Raw genomic sequence first — 25,706 nt, forward strand, 5'->3', positions numbered from 1 at the left:
CTTATCCAATGCACTGTGTATACAGGATGTTTCAAAACAACACCGACAACGTTTGGGAGGCATTTCCTGACACCAAGTTACGACAAAAAGTAAATATCAATCTGGGTGCACAAATGCTACCTTTCAGAGTTATAGGCTGCCGAAAACATGAAAAAGTGAACTTTAAAGGTCCATACCTCCAAACCTATTGGACCTACGGTAGTCGAGTCAGGACTTTACTTAGGAACTAATATGTGCGTTATCCAAAAATACATGTTTCAGAATCCTACAGTACTCACGCAACAATTTTTATGGGGGTAGTTGGCATATAATTTGAAGTACTCACCAACTACCTCTATAAAAATATTGCGGAAGTACCATAGGATTCTGAAACGCGGATATTTCAATAGGGCACATACTAGTTCCCAAGTGTAGTTTTGACCTGACTACGGTAGGTCCCATAGTATTGGAGCTGGGACCTTTAAATTTCAGTTTTTTTCATGTCTTCGGGAGCCTATAACTCCGAAAGGAAGCATTTGTGCACCCAGGTTGGACTATACTTTTTGTCTTATCTTGGTGTCAGGAATCACCTCCTAAAGTTTTCGGTTTTGCTTTGGAACACCCTACATTTTAAACAAATTTCTTGAGTGCCTTAGATTCTCTTAGATAAAATTGCAACAAAATAAGTGTTGTGGGTTTTGTTTCTTTAATATTTCTCTTGTAATATAGGGCCTATAAAATGAAAACATACTTTCGTTTAATAAGGAAACGAATGCAAACAGGCAAGTGTTAATATATTTTTTGAATCTGAAATTGCATATGTGTAAAGTCCAGACCCTCTTAATCTGATATACAGTGGCAAAGATACAATTTGTATGAATGTATATAAACCTGTGGCCATATTTTTATTGAATATGTTACAGTTTAAATTATCAAGTGCGTAAGTGAGATTATCGTAAGTTAGAACAATGCCGGTACTGAGGAAAATTATCACAGTTCTGATCTATCTACTTCTGGAGTCATACGTATATTTCTCTGTTCATTTTGTATTCTATTCTTTCCGGCTTCATGTATTGGTAGAGATTCCCAGAACATTTTGGCTTCTTGTATTAATCCTGTTTTCATTTCAACATCTTCACTGGAAGCAATACTCAAGTATCTCAAATCACCACTTTTACGCACAGGTTCCCAAGTAAAATTTCTTAAAGCTGAAGGGTTTCTGAAATAGAAAATAAGACTTCAATTAATGGCCATGTCTCTCCTTGTAATTGAAAATAAGAAAACATGAATCTTTCTTGTCTGCTTGAGACATTTACTGTATTTTAAGGAAACAATAAAAAATCCTACTACGCACAATTTTTGTTTCTAACGTCCGATGATTGTGCACCGAGGCTAAAGGAGACGGTGATGATAAGATGGATGACAATAGCGGAATGACGAAGGTAAGAGGAAATGGGAAAATCCTGAAGAAACCCATGTAAGCTTTTATCCACCACAAAGTTTGCTTGGCGCGAACGGGAATTGAACCAAAGCCCCCATCATGTGCCTGAGGTAAGTGCTCTACCACTAAGGCTTCACTACTCAGTTATTAGGTGTTTAAGGAAGATGTGGTGGACAGATTTTTTAAGCATTACTGCAAAAATACACAGAAATTGATTTTTCAAAATGTCGAGTCATTCTATAGTTATTTGATAGAACTCTCAGTGGTTTTGCACAATACAATACAATTCAGGGATACACATAATTTGGGATCTTGCAATGCTAAAATAAATATAACATTATTGTGTTTATAATATTTTTAATTGAAACGTCCAAAGCTTCTCAAAGCTAAAGGAGATGATGAGAAAGAAGTGATAATGAAAGGGACTGTAAAAGAAAAATGGCATAACATTTAAATCCTGAACCGCGATTCAGCACGATTCCTTACTCCGTTTATCTAGACGAACACAATTAGCTTTCCTTATTAAATGTAGTACGTTCCATTTATCTTTCTTCTACTTGTTTCCTCATCAAGGTTACTAGACCGGAAACTTAAAAGGCGATAAAAGGCACTGACAGCATGGCAATTCATTATCGATCCAACGCCTCAGAACATTTGACCACTTTTCTCCAGCTAACACATCATGAAAGTTTTACTTATGATTCTCTAGATCTATTTTCGTATCTCGCAGAGTAGAGTGACCGTTATCACAAGCAAATAGCCATGCTAGTAAGTACACTGTTCAAGGTCAAACCCGTAATTAAATGGAAGTAAAATTCGGCACGAACTCTGTAGCCTAAATCTCCTCCTACCAGAAGTAAACTACTCAACTCACGAGAAGGCGACGTCAAATTGCTGCTCGGTTGTAGTTAACATTTTTAGATAAGTAATAGTTGGCAATTTGCAAAATTTGGAAATTTGGACTAGATTGAGAACTCAGATTTTTTTTCTTCCTTTTGACTTGCGAAACTTAAGAAAAGTTAGTCTGGATCTTTGCTGTTCACTATGAATTCAATTTAGAATTCTATCGTGCAATGGACGTTGAAACGTTCCAGTCACGTGTAAGTTTGAATCTTCTTTCCCAAGTATAGCTTTAATTTGACTTTACGCAGCCATTTTACTACGTTTATTTACCGAGTTTAGCAAGGATATTTTTCAAGAGAAAGCATTGCCTACTTTTGTTAATTTTCAATATTCGTATTCTTGTTAATTGGCTATCTCAAATCTTAATTGAAACTCTAATTATTTGGACTATTATCTGTATACCAATCGAACTGGCGCTCGTTCCGCGGGAAAAGAATAATGGAGAACATCCGAAAGACAATAAAACTCTGGTTTCAGGATACATGTTGACACAAAGTCACATTCACAATAGTTCTGTAAATTGCTTAGAACATAACCCTTAAGAAAACTACATTATAAAATTGAAAGTTACTATGTTTGCGACTCTCAAACTCTTGAATCAGCCGACCGATCTCGATCAAATTTTCAACATTCATGAGGTTCGGGCTGGAAGTGTTTATATCGTTTCACTTTCACGGTAGAACTGAGGGGGAGGAGGAAGGGAAGATATACAAAAATCTAAAAATCTATCTATCTATATCTATCTATCTATCTATCTATCTATCTATCTATCTATATATATATATATATATATATATATATATATATATATATATATATATATATATATCTATCTATAGCTGCTCGAGGTCTATTTCGGTCCCAATAATAGATATTGCTTTTTTTTTTCAGATATTCGACATTTAGCTATAATTTTGAGTCTATCATAAGATTATACTTATGATTAAAAGTAAAAATTAATAAAACAATATAATACTTTTCATATACGCTCTTTGTTAAAACATTTTGCTTCATGAAATATTTAGAGAGTTTACGTATTTTCTGTAAAATGGCTCTTATTTCAAAGGGAGTGAGATTTGATTCCACCATTTTACATTAAAATAGTTGTAAAAAGGTTTATCTACTATATTATCGATTCACAAATAAAGAATTTTGCGTTTTTTGAGCAATAAAGTCTCTTTGAATCAGTAAAACCCACCAAAGCTTCTTTCTGTGAAGTCAAAAAATCGAAGAACAAAAAAAGTTTTTGTTTTGGGTCAATTCCGGTTCAGAATAATAATATATTACAAGATGTATTATCATATATAATTTCGTTAATTTATTATTTAAAAATGTTATATCTATACCATATCTATCGTTTTGGAAGGTTTATTACGGTCCTCATTTCCAGATAATTTTCGAAAAATATTTAATAATTGATAGGTTTTTGATCGAATTTAAGTAAAATTTTATCAATTTACGCTAACCGTTCATAGAAATGTTATTACAAAGTAACATAGTAAATAAATGAAAAATAAAGAATTAATACGCAATTAATTTTTTTGGTCATGAGGTCTAGTGTGAACTTTTTCTAGTTATTTCATAGTATTACAACTCATTAAATTTCATACTTAAGAACTTAACCAAAGCAAATCGTACCACTACCATATGAAGGTTGTCTCCGCTTAAACATTTCTTAAATATTGTAGTTGGAACATTGAAGTTTGTCATGGCTACCAACATTATGGATAACATTTTGACATAAAGAGACAATAGACAAACCACACGCTTCTTGTTGTAATCTTTTCGTCGGATGAGCAGAGGAGAGGGGAGTATTTGTTGCCGTACGGAGAAGAGGGCGAGTATTAGTTTCTTTACGAACTGGCCAAACTGCCGCGTACCATTCATATCTCGGTTGAATGGTTGATTGACAGTTCAATACACAATGACAGAGAAAGTGGTTTAGTGCTGTGATGATGTGCGTGTATTAGTAAACAAAAGAACTGAGACTAGAATTTAAAACATCACCTCGTGGGCGGTACAACGAGGAGTTAACCTTATAAACGTATATTTTCTGCTACATTCTTTTTGTCGTAACTTCCTTAGTACCCAACCGAATTTCTTCAAATTTTCACCAAAGAAAGCTTACAATTTTTTTCTTTTTATTTGTTAGTACAAGTAAAGTCAGGAACATACATTAACATTATTTTTTAACCGAAAATATAATTTCACTTTTGGCACTTCGAGCAATTAAAATAAAAAAGAAAGGTAGAAAGAAATCTCTCGGGGAAAGTGTATCTGGTAAGAATTTTAGGAGTCGTTACAGCAGTTAGGTCTATATTAGCGTTTGTATATCCATGACACTCAAATTATGTAAATATATTAAGCAAAATCCTTTTAAGATATTTAATAATCTCGTGAAAATCATATTGCTGTTATACCTACAGAGTAATCATTTCCTACTTGTCTATATACAATAGGAACAAGCTTTTACGATCAGAGCCAGGAGAGAGAGAATGAGAGCAAGTTTTTTTTTTAAAAAAAGTGAAATGAAATCTTTCAGTTTAATGTCCCACGATTATGCCCTTTAGGCTAAGGTAGACAATGACTAAGGCAAGTGAATGATGATGGAAGAATTGGTGAAATGAGATTTCGAAGGAAACGGGGGTATCCCGAGAAAACCCACAGACATGATGTTGTTCATCAAAATCTTACTTGGCCGGGGATCGAACCAAGGGCCCCTCGCACCAGAAGGAAGCGCTCTATTACTGGGCCACCATGTCCCCCTTAGAATAGGTTGAGAAGAGAAACGGAGAGAATGATGTGAATGAAATTGAATAGAAAAAAAAACTGGCAGTATTCGATTAATCACCAATACACGAACAGTGCATCTTGCAAAACTATCGACTTTGTCTTGTTTGACTGTCATTTTATCAACAGTATGTTTGCTGCTTTCTTGCTTTCTACGTGTGATTTGCTGGGAACACGAGCAACAAACTGTGACGTCGCAGAGCATCCAGTTGAAAGTGATTGCTATAGAAGGATAAATTCTATCACAATCCGAAACTGTCTGTATGAAAAATTCTTAATTTATATTTGCATTGACACGAAATGCTCCACTCGGGACCATAGGCGTCAATACGTGGATGTTCCAGGACTCACCGCCCATTTGAGATTCTTAATGGGTACTTAGCACAAATTGGATTTCTGCGTTGAAATTAACATCGAATGTTTTTTTTATACCAATAAAATAATTAGGTAATATAAAATGAGCTTCAGCAGTGAGTATAATTCATCTAATTACACGTTACAATTTTAAAAGTTAAGACAATGACCAATGCTGCTTACACATTTAATATGGGAAAATAAAATTTTAATGTTCAGTCCAAATTCAATAAAAAAAAAAAAAAAGGCAATGGTGGAATGAAAAAAAATTGACGACTTTGCAGTTTGAAACTAATTTCACAGTTCATTTGATTTCAGAGGTCAGTGTCCCTCCGTTGATAGTCTTTCATGCATCTCAAAGGGGAACCTTAGATTGATAACCACTAATCTATTGAATCTGTTGAAAAAATTAGAATGAAAAACGTTGTAACTTTTCTTCAAAAACCGCAGATGAGCACCAACTGAAAACAATATTGAGTGAGTTTCGTTTCATAATGCGAAAGTACGGTAGACTTCCAAACTCTAGGAATTCAGTACTCAAACTTGAAGTAGTACATCTCTAACTACCGGTCCTAATAGATTAATTAATACGATCACAGATAGAATATATTCCTTGGACACTGAATCCATATCAAAAAGTCATTACTCGTTGTACTTGGGGAATAGTTGAAACTGGAAATCGTTAATTTGAACCAGTTTCGGATTGAGCAGCCGGTTATTGGAGAAGATAGAACATACTCTTAGGGAGCTGAATCTGTTGCAGAACTCTGCATCTAGATATATATCTCTTATCGTTTTTCCTCTACGGAAATCAGTATTGGAACGGGAAGTAGTAGTAAATTCCGGCTTTGGTAGAGTGTTGTGGGCTATGAAGATATGTTCTCTTGACGCCCTGAATCGTTTGCAGAAAACAGTTTGCCGCTACATAGACCTAGTACCACTTTTATTCTATGGCGATCAATGTTGAAACTAGAAGTGGTTAATTTGAATCACTTCCGGTTTGAATACATGGTTAATGATGGAGATAGGACCTATTCTTGGGATGATGAATCAATTGCAACAAAGAGCATCTTCATATCTCTTACAGTTTTTGTCCTATGAAAATCTGTACTCAAACCAGAAATAATAGTAAATTTGAACCACTTCCGGTTTTGGTAGTGTTGCGGGTTGCGAATATATGCTTTAGTGAGACACTGAATCTATTGCAGAGCACCATATACCGTTATCTATTACCACTTTTGTTGTATGACTAAATTTTAAAACCGGAAATGATGATTTGAACCACTTCCGATTTGAGTAGAGTTTTAATGAAGAAGGTGAGACCTATTCTTTGTACAATAAACCGATTCAGAAAACCACATCTCGATATCTTCTAACATTTTTTTCTCTATGGAAATCAGTATTGAAATCGAAGCAATAGTAACTTGGAACAACTTCTGGTTTGGGATAGTTATTGTATGTTGCCCGTTTTCGTTCTAAATAAACGTTGAAACATGGAATGATTAATTTGAACCAGTTGAATAGATAGTTAATGGAGGAGATAGTAGCTATTCTTGAGACACTGATTCGGTTTCGAGAAAGCGCATCTCGATATTTCTTACTGTTCTTGACCTGATTCCTGTTGACAGAGGGTCAAACGGAGAAAGTCGTTCTATAAGTCTTCCGATACTTACGTTTAGCATAGTTTGGAAGTATAATAAAAATTGACGCTTATACTCAAGAAACAAACGTGATTATGAAAATCTTCACGTTAAATAAAAAAGTGTCAGTATCTCGAAATGTGTGGAAATGAATTTTGAAATTAGAAGCACTTTTAACTTCCGAGGTTGGATTAAAGTTTAGCGTCTCATTTTAGCAACAAACGTGGATCCATAGCTTATTGTGGTATCCATACCACATGAGCTCTCACCATAAATCGAACCAGAACGTTCCGTGCCAAAAGCGTGTACGCTACCCATATGGCTAAAAAGGAAGAGCTCATGTGGAAGTAGTGTATTATTATTATTATTATTATTATTATTATTATTATTATTATTATTATTATTATTATTATTATTATTATTACCAGAATGTTATATTTGAACTAGAGAAAGTATAGAACGATATAGAGATTAACACTTGAGCCTTCTACATTTTTTATCCTAGATCAATCCAGGCGTGGCTGTTGCTACATTGTACTGACCACGAGAAGCGATTTGGGAGAGTCTTGAGTCGAAGTGGTGTCCTTAAAATGTTTTTCGTCTCGAAAAATATACCTTTGTCTATTGGAAGACCTTTTTCTCGCCTAATATGTCATCAAGAACATCGTGTATCTCTCGTCTCATGGACAACACTACTCCTATATGTTAAATGATTGTGCAACCACTTATTTTTAACCATAAACATGCTTTTAACGTGTTTGTGTAAATGATAAATATATGCTCTCGAGCGCAAATTTGTTTCAAATATTAATATAAATAAAACTGAACAAGAAAGTACAGTTTACGTTTTTGGAAGATGAGTGCAGCAATTGCATGCTGTAATATTGAGTATACGGCAGAGAGTTTCAATTTCTTAACATGAATAAGCCCATTTATTTTTGTGGCTCTTCTACCTTCTCCCATTGTTTTCAAGTTGTTGCAGTCCACTTCACAATCCTAAGCAGTATACTTCCATAATACTGTAGTTACAAACAGTGAGGCGCATGCTTGCTCTTTATTTACATATTTCTATTTTTTCTAGGGGGAAGGGGTCAGTAAAACAAAGAAGTTTGGGGTATTAGTTACTTGTCTAAATACAAAAAAGGATATTGTATACTTCTAGACCTACATTACAATACATATCTGGGAAATGAGCCGTGGGACAGGTGTAACAACGAGGGGCGTGGTGCACTCGCTCTTCTTAACCCCTTTGGTGTTGTTAATGCTTACGAATATATCCATTTAAAAGTGTTTGACTCAAATATTTTTATCTCCGGCGAGTGACGGAAGAGTGAGAAGAAAGGGGAGAGTTACAAGCTGACAGAAACGTTTTACAAAAATACACAAGTATGAGCATGATGGTGGTGTATACAATAGTATTCGAGTTTTTTGCACGAGGACAAGGAGGATGCTGTTTAATATATGCGGAATTTGTTTCAATCAATACCATAAATTTATATCTTATTTCATTACTAGTATGCCAAGAGATTGTTGGAGTGGTTTCCAGTCCTTAAATACGATGAAGCACACGTAACAATACATTTTATGCCTTGCAGTATATGATATATCTCATTCAACTTATGTATAATAAGGTCGAAGTAAAGCTTTTGTTTAGAAGCAACTTATGTTGAACAGTAATTCTTCAATATAATGCGTTCAGTGCACGAGGAAATCAAGTCTATTTCTAGTCATTTTGGACATACTTCGTATATGAGATATCTACTTGAAGCTCCTTTCAGAGCTTAAAGGAATCTTTTCCAAATGTATATAGCTGTAATAATAATAATAATAATAATAATAATAATAATAATAATAATAATAATAATAATAATAATAATAATAATAATAATAATAATAATGACTTTTCCACGTACTTACATATAGGGCTGTAGGCGGTATACGCTATACACCTTCTGTTTAATCTTAGTCGTTAAAATATACCTTCTGCATCAAGGCGTATATAGCAGAACTTTTGTTTAGTTTAAACTTATTTATTTATTTACTTATTTAATTGAGTTGATTCCAGTAAAACAATGTCTCTTCACCTTCTTTTCTATCCTATTCTTAGTTGCTGTTGATATATACGGATCAGGCAAGAATATCAGCACGAAATCTTCGCTTAACTTTGATATTCATATTTCCACTCTACAATTTCCTTAATTCTTTTTAGCACATTCGATTTTCTCTGTAAGATAAGTCTACCATGTGTTCAAAGCGCGAAATCGTTTCATGTTTCTGAAACTTAAACTTACCAACTGCATGATAGGAAATAAAGAAAGCATGTCAATTATTGGCAATTTAATTCAACATGAAACTTCAGTCACAATAACAAGACTTAAAATACAGTAGGCTGGACGCACCGGTACGTCGTTCAAGCAAATTAGTGTCTTGTCCGATCTTCGGCCCTATGCAACACCTATCTCTTAGGAACATCTGGACGCTTCTTTAGTTTATTATTATTATTATTATTATTATTATTATTATTATTATTATTATTATTATTATTATTATTATTATATGTTTATATTTCAAACCGCTATTAATCTTCGACATTTACTCAGAAAACATACCGCTTAATCTACTGGGAAGAGCTTGTTTACACTTTTCATTCAACTCTGAGTAGGTTGGTTCATTTGCAGCTTAGCGTCCCGTCCAGCACCGAGGATATGTGGGACGTGGATATACAACGTAGGATCCCAAAAGGGTGTCTTCAACTTCCTATCTCCGACCGGTGTCCCGACAAAACGTACCAGCGACAAAACGTACCACTTGAATTTTCGCGACAAAACGTACCACTTTTGACGACCTGTCATAAATGACAACCTGTCATGGATTAATTAAAGCATTTCTGATATTTATTCCACGACAAAACGTACCACTTATATAAATTACAACCTGTCTTGGACTAATTAAAACATTTCGGATATTTAATCCGCGACAAAACGTACCACTTCAAGCTTTTTTTTTTTTTTTTTTTTTTTTTTTTTTTTTTTTTTTTAGCGTTTTCACAGATTATTCTCTAGATCGAACAAACATCTCTTAAAGGTTCTGTACGTGACAAACGTAACGTTAAACATGTTTATCAGCGAGTAAGAGAACACGAGTCTTCCAAAATACATTAGACCAGTGTGGATGCTTACATATCTAACAAAAGAGAACATAATGTTAAGAAACTACTTCCTCATGAACAGGTAAAACAACGGCAGTATAAGGTTGAGAAGAACAGACAGGTAATGTATCGAGTTGTCAAAGTGCAGAAACTCATTGGTAAAAGAGGGCTCATTTACAGAGGAAATGTTGCAGCCTATAAACTGAAAGACACAGCTATAGATCGTGGAAACTTTTTGGATATTATTCCTTTCTTAAGCAAATTTGATCTTCCGCTTAAAAATAATCTGGATAAGGTCACCGAGAAGAGTCATATACGAGGAAATAAGCAGGATAGTGGTCGCATAACTTTTACTAAACACGGTGAATTATGTTTTGAATGCTATCAACACACTTATCAGAGAAGATATTTCGAAAGAAGTCTCTCAAGCTTCAATATTTTCTGTTCTATTAGACACTACTTAAGATATAGTAGTTTCAGGCCAGTGCTCTGTTGTTTTACGGTATGTTGTTAAAATGGTTGTTAAACAAAGTATTGTTGTCATTGTAAAATGCATATCTACCACAGGCCAGTGTCTTTGGGGTTTACTGCTGGAAATTCTGCAGAAGTTGAACTTTGATATTAAGAAGTGTATTGGAAATTCAACCGATGGCTCAAGTAACATGCAAGGACAATATTCGGATTTTTTCAATTCACCTATGGTCAGTTACACGTGTGATTCAGTTGATCTTGAGTTTAACGGCCCTTTTAGCAGCGAGGCTATATGAGACGGGACATACTGATTTACGGGAAATCCGAAGCACATGAGCTCCCGCCAGGAATCGAACCCAGGTCTCCCACGACAAAGGCGCATACGCTAACAGCTTAACCACTAAGAAACTCAGTTACACGTGTGGTGTTACGCTCATATACTCAATCATGTCATATGTGATCTGACAAAAAATTGCATTGATTCTGTGTCATTGTTCTCCTGAATGACTGTGCGATATTTATGCGTGAGTATTATCAGCGAATGGACATTTGGAAGACCAAATTTTAACAAAGGCGTCTTACAGTTATTGCGGAAACAAGATGGTAGAAAACACACTGTTTTTCAGAAAAAGTTTGGTCATTTTTCGAACCCAGAAAGTGCTTTGTATATAGAGTTGACCATAATAATTAAGAAAATTGCTTCTACAAAAAATATCAAACCAAAAGCTAGGTGTAAAGCGAAAGGATATATAAAAGATCTTTTCAAGTTCAAAACAACTCGGGCAGCACAAATGTTCCTTAAGATTGACGACCTCTCTGTCAAACTATCTCCAAATAGAGGGTGCTGCTAGTGTAGTCCTATCGGATGGTGCAGACCACTCTGTTCCAAGTGGAAGAGTAGAGAGATGATTTTGAATCCGTTAAGAATGCAGCATTAAGCTTTGCAGAATGGGCCAATGACTTACCGTGAAGACTTAGAACATGATTTTTTTTATTCTATTGACCTGTCGACAATTCGCCTTCTGAGATGGACAAAGATTTTCCTGTGAATATGAAGATGAAGCAGCTTCTATCCAATGACCAGGTACTGCATCGACGCATTCAACACAATATTGGACATGGTAGTTTCGAGTATTTCTTCAAGATTCAAGAAGCAATGTACTTTATGGATTATTCGGGCCCTAGACACTTCAACCAAGTAACAGAACTTCCAGATGTGCCTTTCGATAAACTTACATATTTTCTGAAAACTTTCAGTAAAGAAGTTTCCAAGGATACTATAAATGTATTCTCTTGGACTTTTGAAGGACGTGGATATCCTTGAAAGTCAGTCTTGACGAGCACAACCGAGAAAAAATCACTGTGCTGATGGTGCAAGTGATTCAGAATTAGGAGAAAATGCATTTGTTTACAAGGAAAGCGAATGCAAAACGTGTTGCAAAATTGTCCACGCTTTTCAATTTTGCAGAATTGTAAATTTTGCAGTAATACTTATCCAGGTTTCCAGCATACAAATTTTTATTGACTTTGCCCGTAACTCAGGTAACATGTGAAAGAAATTTTTCAAAACTGAAATAAAGTGAAATTCTTTAAAAATAGGCTAACGAGTACCATGTCTCAGGAACATTTGAAAACAGTTGCGACAATCTTGCAGGTATGGTCTTGGTGTTGCGAAAATCTTGTATGTATGGTCTTGGTGTTGCGAAAACCTTGCAGGCATGGTCTTAGTCTTAGCCTTAGTCTTGGTCTTGGATCGGTACTTTTCTCACCACCAATCTGTTCAACTTTTAACCTTATTTTGGCCGATATATATATATACTTATATGCTGTCCTATCAAGTGGTACGTTTTGTCGCCTGTCATTATTTGATGGATGATTGGAAGACTCTTCGCAAGTAGCCCTCCAGTCAAGTGGTACGTTTTGTCGCTTGTCATTATTTAAAGTGTTTTTAGAAAACCCTTCACAAGCATCCCTCAGGGTAAGTGGTACGTTTTGTCGGTGGTACGTTTTGTCGCTAGTACGTTTTGTCGCGTATTCTCTCCGACCGACTGTCTTATCAGTCCTTTCTTCGATCGAATTTCTTTACACTCAAATGGCACATCAACATAACTTATCTCTCTTTTCAAACCTGCCAGCTCGAAGTACAATTTCCAACCGAACAATATACTATGAAAAATTTACATGCCTCACTCTTTAACACTACACTCTTTAACAACGAAAGAAACATACAAACACATAGGATGTTAGTTCATTTTGCATCCCATATTGGGTTATTAGTATACAACTTCGACGTTTTTGTGAATTTTAGCTTACAAGCAAGGGGCGCGATATCGAGACTCGAATTGCGCAATAAGAGTTACATATACTGAAAGAGCATCAGGTAGTTAGTAAGTTACCAAATTATTAGCTGCAGTCCGCCAGTAGGGAAAAAGTTATTTGATTGTAAAGTTCAGAGCCTGGCGTACGAAAACCACACAAAACTTAGCATTTGGCTTGTCCTCTTGGTATTGACAAGAGATAATGAACTCTAACGTATTCCCATCACAGAACATGATGTTTTACATAAGAAAATCTGTATGAGAAGAATTGTCAGTGTTACCATCCATAGAAATTACAGTGTTGCCCGAATAAGAATACCGCGAAAAGCTTGGTTTGTAGCGAATGAAAGAGTGAACACAACGGTGTTTTGTGACATCATGGGGAAATTCTGACGCCAATGTATGTCCTGGTGTCAGAAGGGAACAGCAAATTCCCCCCACAATAAGCCCCCGAATCCGCCAAACATCAGATCCCTTGTGGGAGGACAGCGAATATATCGAAGCGCAGCTGTCGGAGTTTTATAACAGTGTTCTGGGATAGCATTCCCAACAACAGGGAGAACATCTATCTGTTGCTGGACTCGTGGACCCCAAACAAAGACGACGAGCTTTCCGATAAATTTGTTCCTACAAATGTCACATTCAGGAAGCAATTGATCCCGGCTGGATGTACAGGACTGGTGCAGCATTTGTACGTGTACTTTTTTCGTCCTTACAAGAACTTTGTCAAGTTCGTCACTGACACAATTGTCTTGTCGCAGGAAACGAACATGTGGCACCGTGACAATTTCCTGCGTCTCCAGTCGTTCACGCTGTACCAATTCTGCGCTCCCCTGTTCCGCAACATGATTCGCTTTGCTTTCTATAAAGCGGGATACCTGGACATCGCACCGGGAGCATTCCAGACACCAAATCAGTACTGTTTTGACTCCCTTACCACAGAAATGTGATATCACTGCTTGTCGCTGGCTATCGTCTGATGTGCATATTGTACTAACTGTTTTTGTTTGGATCACTCGATACTTTCTGCTCTTCATATTACAGTAATTGTGTGGCTTAACACTGTCATTTACATAGCTATCCCCCCTCCCCAAACAAATATCATTTGCTATTGCACACACAAACAGTTTATTCCTTCTGTTTGCCATAGTCTCTCATGTTCATTTTGCAGTCCCATAATTTTGCCCTACTGGCGGACTGAAGCTAATAACGTGGTCACTTCACGGTTGATGCTCTTTCAGAATATACTTTATAAGCCGTATTGTGCAACGCAAGTCCCGATCACGTACTATTTGCTTGCAAGCTTTTCGAGGTATTCTTATTCGGGCAACACTGTAATTTCTATGGATGGCAACACTGACAATTCTTCTCATATAGATATTATGTGTGAAACATCATGTTCTGTGATGGGAATACGTTAGAGTTCATTATCTCTTGTCAATACCAAAAGGATCAAGCCAAATGCTAAGTTTTGTGTGGTTTTCGTACGCCAGGCTCTGAACTTTACAGTCCCATAACTTTTTCCCTACTGGCGGACTGCAGCTAATAATTTGATAACTTACTAACTACCTGATGCTCTTTCAGTATATGTAACTCTTATTGCGCAATTCGAGTCTCGATATCGCGCCCTTTGCTTGTTAGTACTGAACTTTTAACAAAAGAAAAAAAGCAATATTTGGTTTGGTGGTACATTTTAAAAGGAAAATACTATTTTAAAGGTAAAACCACATAATTTGAATGTCACTGCAAAACTGAATAGTAAGTTGGGGAGATAAATATGCACATAAGTGTTGTTCGAAATTCATATGCAGTTATTTAAAAAAAAAAAAAGCTAAAAAATATGTAAACATGTTGAAAATTCGCTGCAGTAACTTCATAATCACCACCTTAAAGTCAATCAAGAATAAGGGATTGAATTAATCCCCCTTCCGTTAGGGTCTATTGTTTAGAAAGAACTCCCGAGAAAGCTTCCGTAAATAATATTTGATTTTTACACAATACAGTATTTATGTACCGGTACTTATTTTTTGATTGATCTCTAAATCAGTGAAAAAGAGAGGAACTTATCGGTGTCGTCTTGTTATGCCTAAATCCTGTTCTGCCTATGACCCTCCAGCACTTTGTAAGGCATTTTTGATCTAATCTTTAGGTATAACAGGAGTTTCTGTTCTGCCTAACTAACGCAATAAGGGATATTTAGGTTTACGGGAAATTTAATACTAATTATTTTCCCTACAATTCCAGTTGCTTTCAGGACCTCTTGATTTTCTTATATCATTTCAGCTTCTCTGAAAGTAAATTAGCAATCATAGGCTACCATTATTTTACTACGAATATATCTACGTGATATCTTTTGTCCGCTAGGAGATCTTATCCTTCTGGTTGCGAGGATCGAAATGTGTTACATCGAAACGCCCTACACTGAAACAGCCGTGTCCCACTCCATATTATTGAGTATGATTGACATGATTACGTGATGGATGACATACTTTCTTCAGAGTCTATTCCAGTATTAGAAATCTATTCAATGTTTATCTTGATAATCAGCCTTAGTGTATGGTTGAGTGTGATTTGCGCCCATGGAAAAAAAAACTGTTCAAGGGCTTCAGATGCGGCTATTGATAGTTGCGTCCAAAAGTTCTTTAGATAGACACGTTATTGTTTGGAACTGTTAGGCTCGATTCGATTCCATTCGATTAATCCTGAGTTACACAAGTTGAATGTACTTTATTGTAATAAGGATGGTATTTTTGTGGAAGGTTATTTTTGAAGGAGTATTAAAATATCGAACTTGAAGAAATGCGTTTGTTTCGAAGAAAACCACTCGCTAAACTATTAGTTGTAACATTAGCTTCCAAGTAAAAGCAATCCTAAGGAGTCGTACACTATGATGCAATACTTATAATGGACTATACATATTTCCCTTACGTTACTAACACCAAGGACAGAAAATTATGTTTGAAATTCAGAGTAAATGGTGTACATATCATAGTGGAAATCCATTAGAGTTCTACGTAATTTATTGATCAGTTCTAATATAAAATGTGGAGGAATATCTGGCCTATTACATGCAAGAATTCTTTGACATTCAGTTTACTCGCCGGAGTAGCTCTAAACAGCAACAAATACTTGTTTCTGATTGGCCGAAACTAGATATCAACTCATCCTTGAAAGTAATTGGCCAATCATTTTTCCATATTGAAACCTACATTGTTTATTTGAAATAAGAGGCATTGTAGGCCTTAGTTTCAGTTGTACTAGCTGCCAAACGCTACAAAAATTGAATTATTTATATTATATGATTTAATCGGAGCTATTTTATAAATAATAGGCCATTACTTTTTAAATGGCTTTCCATAATAAAGTACATGCAAATTTAGTTGCATAGCAAATAGAATTTGCCTTTTTGTTGATAGTCATATATAAGAAAAAGGTTTGTTATGCTATAGTTTTCTACTTAATGGTCATGAAATGAATAAAATGAGAGACATAAGCCATGAGAAAAATCTTACTGAATATGAGTTGGTATACGACAATACAGTAGAATTTGAAATAAAGCAAAGTCTAGATTTATTATCTTACACTCATAGCACACTATAGGTACTGCACCATACTATACGACTCATTAAGATTGTTTTTACTGCAAAATTTATGTTTAATAAACAGTATTGAGGGTGTTCTTCCACGGGAGGTTTATGTTAAAGATAGAGCTTATGGGAAGTAAAGTTTCTGAACATGACTCCATCACTTGTTTTTTCGTAATGAATTACAGTATGTATATTCCCATTTCAGAAAATTTAATTTAAATTGTTCTGGAATGGCATTTGAAACTCCTTTAGGAGATCGAGCTGAATGTTAACTATGTTTACCATAATTGACCTAAAATTAGTATGGGTTCTTTCCGATCTTATTTCTCCTTAAAAAGAAAAGGTATTTGTTAATTTATATTTCTCTTGACTACTTCTGAATATTGACATAAAGAAGCAACTTACTTAGTGCAGGCTGAATTCTACATAAATTAGTTTTTAAAAATAAGTAAATTAAAATTTATAACAATATTATAAAAGACAACTAAGTGACTTCAGATCTATGCACACAGATCCTCCAAACCAGAGATACATACCTAAAAGAGGGTTATGACGCAATTGAGTCAGAAATGAAGTGAAATCTTTCCGTTTAACGTAACACAATTATGTCCTTTAGGCTAAGGGAGACTACGATTAAGGCAAGCGAATGACGATGAAAGAACTGGTAGAATGAAATTGTGTAAGGAAACGGGAGTACCTGCAGAAATACTACGGACACGATATTGTCCCCAGTGAATCTCGCTCACGAGATGTAAGCGTTCTACCACTGAGCCACCGTGCCCCCCCCCCCCTGTGAGTCATTGGAATTTTATGCTAGAGGGAGGAGGAGAAAAATCATTGATACAAACTTTAAAAAAACAATATTAACCAACTTCAACAAAGCACTAAAAGAGATAATAATAATAATAATAACAACAACAATAATAATAATAATAATAATAATAATAATAATAATAATAATAATAATAATAATAATAATAATAATAATAATAATAATAATAATAATAATAAAGCACTTAACAGCAGAAAACAGTTATTTATCTTTATGTATTAAAAAATTAAGTCTGTTCTGTCCCAAAAAAAAGTAATACCTAATGAAAAATTTCCTATAATATAAATGCAAGAAGGATTAGAAAAAGAGATTAAACAAAGAAGACAAAAAGAAAAGAGAAACTTACAAAAGAAATTTTCAAGGAAAAAAGAAAACTCTCACATATATTAATTCATTACATCAACTACTTCTGAGTTGGTTAGACCGAAAATACTATATCTAAGGAAAAATGCCCCTGTTACATAAATTATTCATAGTAGCTTGTTTCGGTCCGAAATCGGACTTCGAACTGACACGTTTGAGAAGAGAGAGAGTTATCTTGAAGTGCCACCTGAAGTTCGAAAATTCGGTTGGTACTTACACTAATTTTCGGAAAGCATAAGTTCGCACCGGGAATCGAAACTGGGTCTCCTATGCCAAACTCGCATACTCAACTCTCAAAAGTAACCTATTGTTGTGGTAGGTATTCTTTTGATACAATATAATAAACTATGGTTTCCTTTTAATTTCCTTTAATTTTCTTTACCAGCAGCACAGAGTAGCCATCGTATTAAGGTATAACTGTTGGAATTAATATGCATATACTCGTCCCGGTTTCAGATTAAAAAGGCAGAAGTAGGATAAAAATAGAAGACTGTCACGGCAAAATCGGGACATTTGGTAGCCCTGAGGTTGGATTCTAGTATAAACTGCGTTATGTCAATGTCTTATGTGGCTTCAGTAGCGAAAACGGACGTTAGACCTGAGTATTGAAAAGTTCGGCAACTATGAGCAATCTCAAACCAAGAGATGTGACCGTATTATCAACCGGGCAGTAGGATTAACCAAGGATTATATCACATTACAAGTGCAAAACTCTAACGAAGTAAGCGAAAGATTATCTATTATTATTATTATTATTATTATTATTATTATTCACTTATAATCAGTTTGTGAACTGACGGAGGGATCTTAGGGACTTACCCCTTCACAAAAAATTTCATCCCCCTGGAGAATTAAATTTTAATCCTTGACAGGAATAACCTCTCCCTTTTCTAGATTTTTTTTTGAATGATCATAAATATAGAAACAGGGAACAACTTTTATTTTGTCTAGCCAAACTAAAAACAAAAAAAAACCCTTTTATTTTAGCAGTTTGTGAAACATCTCACTTCTCAACATTCTTGTAATCATTAGAATCATGCATTTTTATTTCTTGAAATATTTATCTCCTTATGAAGAAAATTCATTATTTTTACCATGAGCAAGCTAGAATGCCTCGAAGAAGATGGAAAGAAAAAAAAATAAATTGGAATATTTAAGTTTTACGTCCCACGATTATGATGAGTAACGAATGAAATGGTGGAATACCACAAAACTCACTTGACGCTAGCTGGAATCGAACCAAGGACCGCTTGCACCACAGGAGAACGCTCTATCACTGAGCCACCACATTCAGCAATTGTTTAAATATGCAAAATAATAATAATAATATGTAGACCCTATAGTTATTGTTTGTGTGTGTGATGGCTAGGTTTCCTTTCTGGAGAGAATTATTACCTCATACACTGCTTATAATGGCTGACAACATGAAAATAAATTATCAAAAAAGGAAAAATGTTTAAATTAAGGAATGTAGGAAACGTTCTTACAATCAACTATAAGAAAAGATTCGTAATTTTTAACCATAATAGATTTACGGATAATTAAAAAGGAATAGTAACATTCGCAACGAAGTGGCTTATATAATGCCCTCTAGCCAAGTGGTTAGCGTGCGTGCGCATGGTTCTGGATTCGATTCTTGATTATATCCTCAGATTTTTCGGTTCAACCCTAGCATCGTGAAACAATTGGATATGTCTATACAGGGTGTTTCAAAAACACTAACAACGTTTGGGAGATGATTTCTGACCCCAAGATAAGCCAAAAAATAGACCAACCTGGGTGCACAAATGCTTCCTTTCGGAGTTATAGGCAGTCGAAAACATGAAAAATTGAACTTTAAAGGTTCAAAGCTCCAATACTATGGGACCTACCGTAGTCTAGTAAAGACTTCACTTAGGAACTAATATGTACCCTATCCAAATATCCATACTTCAGAATCCTGCGGAAGTTCCGCAACAAGTTTTATAGATGTAGTTGGTGAGTACTTCAACTCATATGCCCGTAACTAAACTCCCTCTGCAAAAATTGCTACGTGAGTACCTATGATTCTGAAACACGTATTTTTGGTTAGTGTACATATTAGTTCCTAAGTGAAGTCTGGACCCGACTACGTTAGGTCAAATAGTTTTGGAGCTATGAACCTTTAAAGTTCAATTTTTCATGTTTTTGGCAGCTTATAACTCCGACAAGAAGCATTTGTGCACCCAGTTTTGTCTATACTTTATGTCTTATCTTGGTGTCAGGAGTCATCTCTGGGGACAACCTCAAATCTTGTCTCGTGCGCATCCCTAGTCATCTCCCAAACGTTGTTGGTGTTGTTTTGAAACACCCTGTATATTGCTTCCACATATCTATGCCAATATGGATGTATATTTCATTTTCAACTGTTCATTGCTTTAGTAAATCATAGGTCGCGAAATTTCAATGCATTAATTGCTCCAATATTGTCATTCAAAAATACATTATTATTCACATTTCATTTTTGTTCAATTTTTCTTGTTTTACTTATTATTTACAGTCTTTCTTCAGAACTTGTTGCGTATACTAAAAATATTAATTGGGTGTATAGCAGAATACCTGCACAACGAAGCCTTAGGTACTGATTAACAGCATACGTGGTATCGCTTTTCTTAATCTAACCCTTTGGCTACGTGCTTATTCCCTCTTTGTGATTTTTTTTTTTTTTTAAGAAGATTGTCGTCCTGGCATTCGCCCGAAGAGAAAAGGTTTTTCTCATTGATACAAAATCAACTATGAGGGAATGAAAATAGATATACTATCTAGCATGACATATCAGTCATTACTACACTACTGTTCCATATATAATGTACTGTAAATACAAGTCCCTACCTAGGCACTCCACAATTGTTTCAATAAAGAAGGATGAACAATAATATACAAAAATATCAATATTACCTCCTCGCTTGCCTAGTGGTTATCGCACTCGACTTTGATGAGCTTGGTTGTGGGTTCGATTTCCTGTGCCTGAACGTTGAAAGCATTACGGTGATTTGAATTTGACGGTAGAGCCACATTAAACTTTAGGTTCACATCATACGGTATCTGCACTGAAGAGGGACGCTTCTTTTTTCAATACTAAACTAAACTTTCTCTTAGTCTTTACTAAGACTTTAGGCAGTAAAGTTGCGCTCTCATTTCGTAACCTGGCAGAAGATAGTTTCATTTCATCCCCTGAATCTGTTTGAACACCTAGAGTATTTCATGCATTATCTTACCACTATCCGTCGCAGGCTATTAAATTCATTTTTAACCATGATCACGCGTCACAGTGCACGTATTTATAATTAAATTGTAAATAGTTTTCTGTGGCTATATTTGATTATTTGATTTTGATTAGAAGCTTATAAGTCTACATGCATTGTGTTGTGTGCTTATCACGATACGCTTTGATAAGTATTTTTTTTAAAAAAAAAAAAAGAAAATTGATTTATACTATGTGCATAAATGATTCATATAAATCTACATCTATGAATTACCAGCTAATAGAAGGATGCAATTTACAATTAAATAATTTAGGCGATAGCTATTGGGACTGAATTCTAGGTTTCTGCCTCGATGGTAACTCGTAACTATGACTACAACAAACTTTTGAACATTGCAACAAACCCAATTATTTAAATAAAAATAGGCTTTATCGTATAAAAATAAATAAAAAATAAATAAATACGTATATACTTCTCCATACTATATGTTATACACTTAATATTAAACTATGCAATGTTATTTCATATCCTTTGTTTCTTTTTTGTCATTTTCATATAATAATTGACACTTCAACTTTGAAAGAAAGAAAAAAAAACAAACTTTATACTATTTTATTATGTGAATAAAGATAGAGTTTAACTCAAAATATTGCTAGAAGCTGGATGAAAGTGCAAAGCTGAGTTAACTAATCCAGTTTAACATCCCCCTTAATTCTGAAGCTGTATGCAACACGAAAGCATAATTTAACATAGGATGCTAGCTATATATTATGTGTTTCGGATGAGAATGGAGTTAAGAAGAATCACTATCTTTTTCTTTTTAGTTTAACGTACCACGTTTATGCGCCGAAGGCAAAGGAGACGGTGATCATAAAATCAATAATGATGGAAATAGGAGGAAACAGGATACCTCGAGAAAACCCACTCGCATGGTATTTGTTCACTACAAGGCCCACTTAGCTGAGTGTGAGCTCGGATCATAGCAGAGATCGCTCTACCAGTGAACCACCAGGGTCCTGAAAACCATTTCTGTTGGGGATTTACCTGAGTATAAGAAGAACCATAGTCTGATCACATTCTCATATATGAGCTCCCTCGTGGCTACATGGTAATTTAACGCAATGAAAAATTCCCCATGCATTTCTTATGGGAGTTTCGTAATTTATAATTGGCTATATCTACATTAATAGTGAAGCACTAACGAACTATTAGTATTTTCTAGAAGCACTAACGATGAGCTAACGAATGGCACTAATCTTTTCGTTAGTGCTCAAAGTGGGGGTCAAGTTCACGCTAGGCCAAAAGGGTTTTTTACTTGTAGTTCGTACACTAATGAAGCACTAACGTTAGTGTTGGTGCACTAAGAAGCACTAGCGATGCATTAACGATTGCACTAATAGAAATCATTAGTGCTTTTGAATTTGGCGGTAATTTGACGGAGTGAAAAATCCCCCATGCATTTCATATGGAAATTTCGTTACTTACAATTGGCTATATCTACTCTAATAGTGAAGCACTAACGAAACTATTAGTATTTTCTAGAAGCACTAACGATACACTAACGAACGACACTATTTCTTTCCTTATTGCTTGAAGTGGGAGAGGCAGCGTGTACCATTGTTTTGGCTCTAGAGCCTACACTAATGAAGCACTAACGTCAGGGGTTAGTGCACTAGGAAGCACTAACGATGCACTAATGAATGGCACTAGGTATTTCGTTAGTGCTTGAAGTGGGGGGCATCGTGAACTTGGCCTCCCAAAAGTTTTTACTTATAGCTCCTAGACTAATGAAGCACTAACATTAGGGATTGGTGCACTAAGAAGCACTAACGATGCACTAACGATTGACATTAATTTTATCGTTAGTGCGTCAAGTGGGGGGGGGCAAGTTCACGCACCTAAATAACACACTAATTAGAATTTTATTGTGGTTAACTAAGAAGAAATCTTGTCTTCTGTGATAACTCATAAGATTCATATTTCACGTCAATATGTAGAACTCCGTATTATATAGTTTCCTACGGGATGTTAGGCTAGACCCTGGATGCAACTTCCCATTGCATAACGATTGATAGCAAGATGGATACCAAAAGTTTATATTATAGCGCTGTGTTGTGTAAATACTGTTTTAATCTGAATAATTGAATTTGACAATTGTGATTTTACACAATCTGAAAAATGGAAACTATGAGAAAACCGTTTGTTAGATTTCTCTGATAAATTTATTTCTCCTTTTGTACGTTTATTGAGCATAGTATTCAACAGTCTCGCAAATACAGTATGTGTATAATTCTGAAGTTTCGGATGGGGATTCGGATGCACTGGCTCCCGTTTTTAGTGCTCGCCTCTGTTACGGAAGCACAAAATAGTGTCTTTCTTCAAAATTTTAAAATATTAATACCCTTTTTTTTAAAAAAAAAAAAAAAGTTTCCAAAGGTAAAGTATCAATCGAAAAATCTAATGGAACTGGGCAAAATAGTATGCCTGAAGTAAAAAGCTCATATCTATTTTTTTTTTTTTTTTTTTTGTAAAAGAAAGTTTGTAAACTTAAAAATTGATATAGGAGAAACATGATACTTATTGAGATGAATGTGATACTGAAATATACATTTATTAAACTCTTCATTACGACCTTAGCAAGATGACAGTATATAGTATGATTAATGAGATTTATATCCCAAAATTATTATTAACATGAACTTTAACATATATTTCTTTGTAATATTGTGTATTTCATATAAAATATATGAATCAATAGACTATATCGACCTAAATAAAATCACATGTCAAAGATAAGTTCTCATTCGTAGTTTTCAAGGTAAACGAAAAGAGGATATACGACTCTAGAAATTGTGTCGTTTATTTCCAATAACAACTGATTTTTATTTTCTGACAGAAATTGTTATTGAATTACTTATTACATGAGTAGTAAAATGAACTCTTAACCCCTTCAGTGCGTAATTAGCTACTATAACTTGTCATTGTCGTATTTATGGTTATATAATAATAATAATAATAATAATAATAATAATATGGTTAGGTTACACAAAATTTGGGAATGCCTCAACAGATCAAGCCCAATTTTTCTGTCTGGTCTCTTGGGGTTCCTAGGTGAGCGCAAACTCGCTAAATATTGTCGGGAATAACATTACTCATACTGTGTCCAAGTATATTCGCCATGCACAATACAAAATAGCCAAACCAAAATGAAAGCGTATATATACGCCATCCGCACAGCAGGTGAGTTTTGAAAACACGAGTTAACTCGCCACCCACACTGAAGGGGTTAATTAAGAAATTATAGATCTATTTATTAATGTTTGTCTTTTACAAACAGTAACACAGACACTCCTTTACGCATATATTACTTGCAACTCAACCTTACAATTCAACTGTGTCACATGTTCTTATTTTTTATTATAATTGTTCATTCTTCAGTATCCAGTTCCTGACAAGAATATTGTCTTTCCATAGTTTCTGATATTCTTCCGCGTTTGTTGATTTAAGCCAATCTGAGCCAATGGCAGCCATTTTTTAAATTTATTTCTGAGAAGGCCAAAGAACTGTCTTCTAATGCCAAGAGATAGCTGAATAACATCCTCAGTCAATAGGCGCGGTTGATCCGAGTTTGATTCCTGATGGTAATTCATGTAGTTCGGATCTCACGTTAAGCGGTAGGTCCACGTCTCATATAGCCTTGCTGCTGAAAGGGTAGCTTAACTCAAATGAAATCAATAATTTACAAGGTTGTTCGAATAATCAGTATATTGAAAAGATTTACTACCCAAATAGGGACATTCGCAGCGAGTGGTTCCTGGAGTTCTGATTCCTCCGAAATCCCCACTTTTCGAAAATTTAGTCTAAATTTAGGAGTGACTTGATAACTTTTAATGTAATTTATAGTCATATTGAATTTGGACCCTTTCTGAAATAAGTTTATGCGTACATCCCTGTATTCAATGGTTTAAAATAAGTTCCCATTTATTTACTATATATAAAATTATAATATTCAAATATGTACTGTGCATTTCGTAATCCTACATGTTATTACAAACTGTGTATATATAACTGTGGATTTGGAAACCCTAGAAAGCGTACTGTAAAGATAATTTCGGGATTTAGTAGACCATGATCAAGCGTAACTACTTTACGATGAATCATACAGTAAATATGTTAAACGTAAGGTAGGAGATGCAACGATTAGAAGTCGAAATTTGACGGGAAACGAAATGTAAAGATTCATTGTAAATGAGTTTGAAGACGACACTGATAATACATTCGGTTGGAAATCACACACTGATATATAATTCGTTCAAAATTGATGATCGTGCTAAAATCCAGATGTCTAGCAATCCTATAAAGAAGGGGATACACGTTTGTAAGCTAATTTTCAATTTTCTTCGACGTTAATTCTCTGTCATTATCAACATAAAGTAGAAATTGCTTATACGTAGTAAATGAAAAGTCTATGTCCACTTGCGCCACACATACGTAGAACTCTCTCTCTCTCTCTCTTGTATCTCTGAATTATCTCGTAAGACAGGTAACTAAAGAGATATGATCATCATAAGTTTTATTTGGAGATCTATCTCTTATTTAATTTCTTTGGAAGACTGTTTACTTTGTAACGGTACTACATACAAAGGGAGATTTTTC

General features: G+C 34.9%; 1 protein-coding gene across 2 annotated transcripts in view; it reads right to left on the bottom strand.

Annotated features, from left to right (window-relative positions):
* Positions 1 to 676: 676 nt before the first annotated feature.
* LOC145662591 (venom carboxylesterase-6-like) overlaps positions 677 to 25,706 on the bottom strand; it is a 135,810-nt gene continuing 110,780 nt past the window's right edge. Inside the window, exon 10 of one of the 2 annotated variants that reach the window (XM_081728308.1) lies at positions 677 to 1,198. In XM_081728308.1, coding sequence (XP_081584434.1) covers positions 970 to 1,198 — 229 coding nt within the window. In that variant the 3' untranslated portion in view covers positions 677 to 969. The remainder of the gene's footprint in view (positions 1,199 to 25,706) is intronic. The other variant, XR_014127066.1, reaches the window with a different exon arrangement.

The sequence above is a fragment of the Thermobia domestica genome, chromosome 10 (genome assembly GCF_964235325.1).
Source record: "Thermobia domestica chromosome 10, izTheDome1.hap1.1, whole genome shotgun sequence".
NCBI classification, from domain to species: domain Eukaryota; kingdom Metazoa; phylum Arthropoda; class Insecta; order Zygentoma; family Lepismatidae; genus Thermobia; species Thermobia domestica.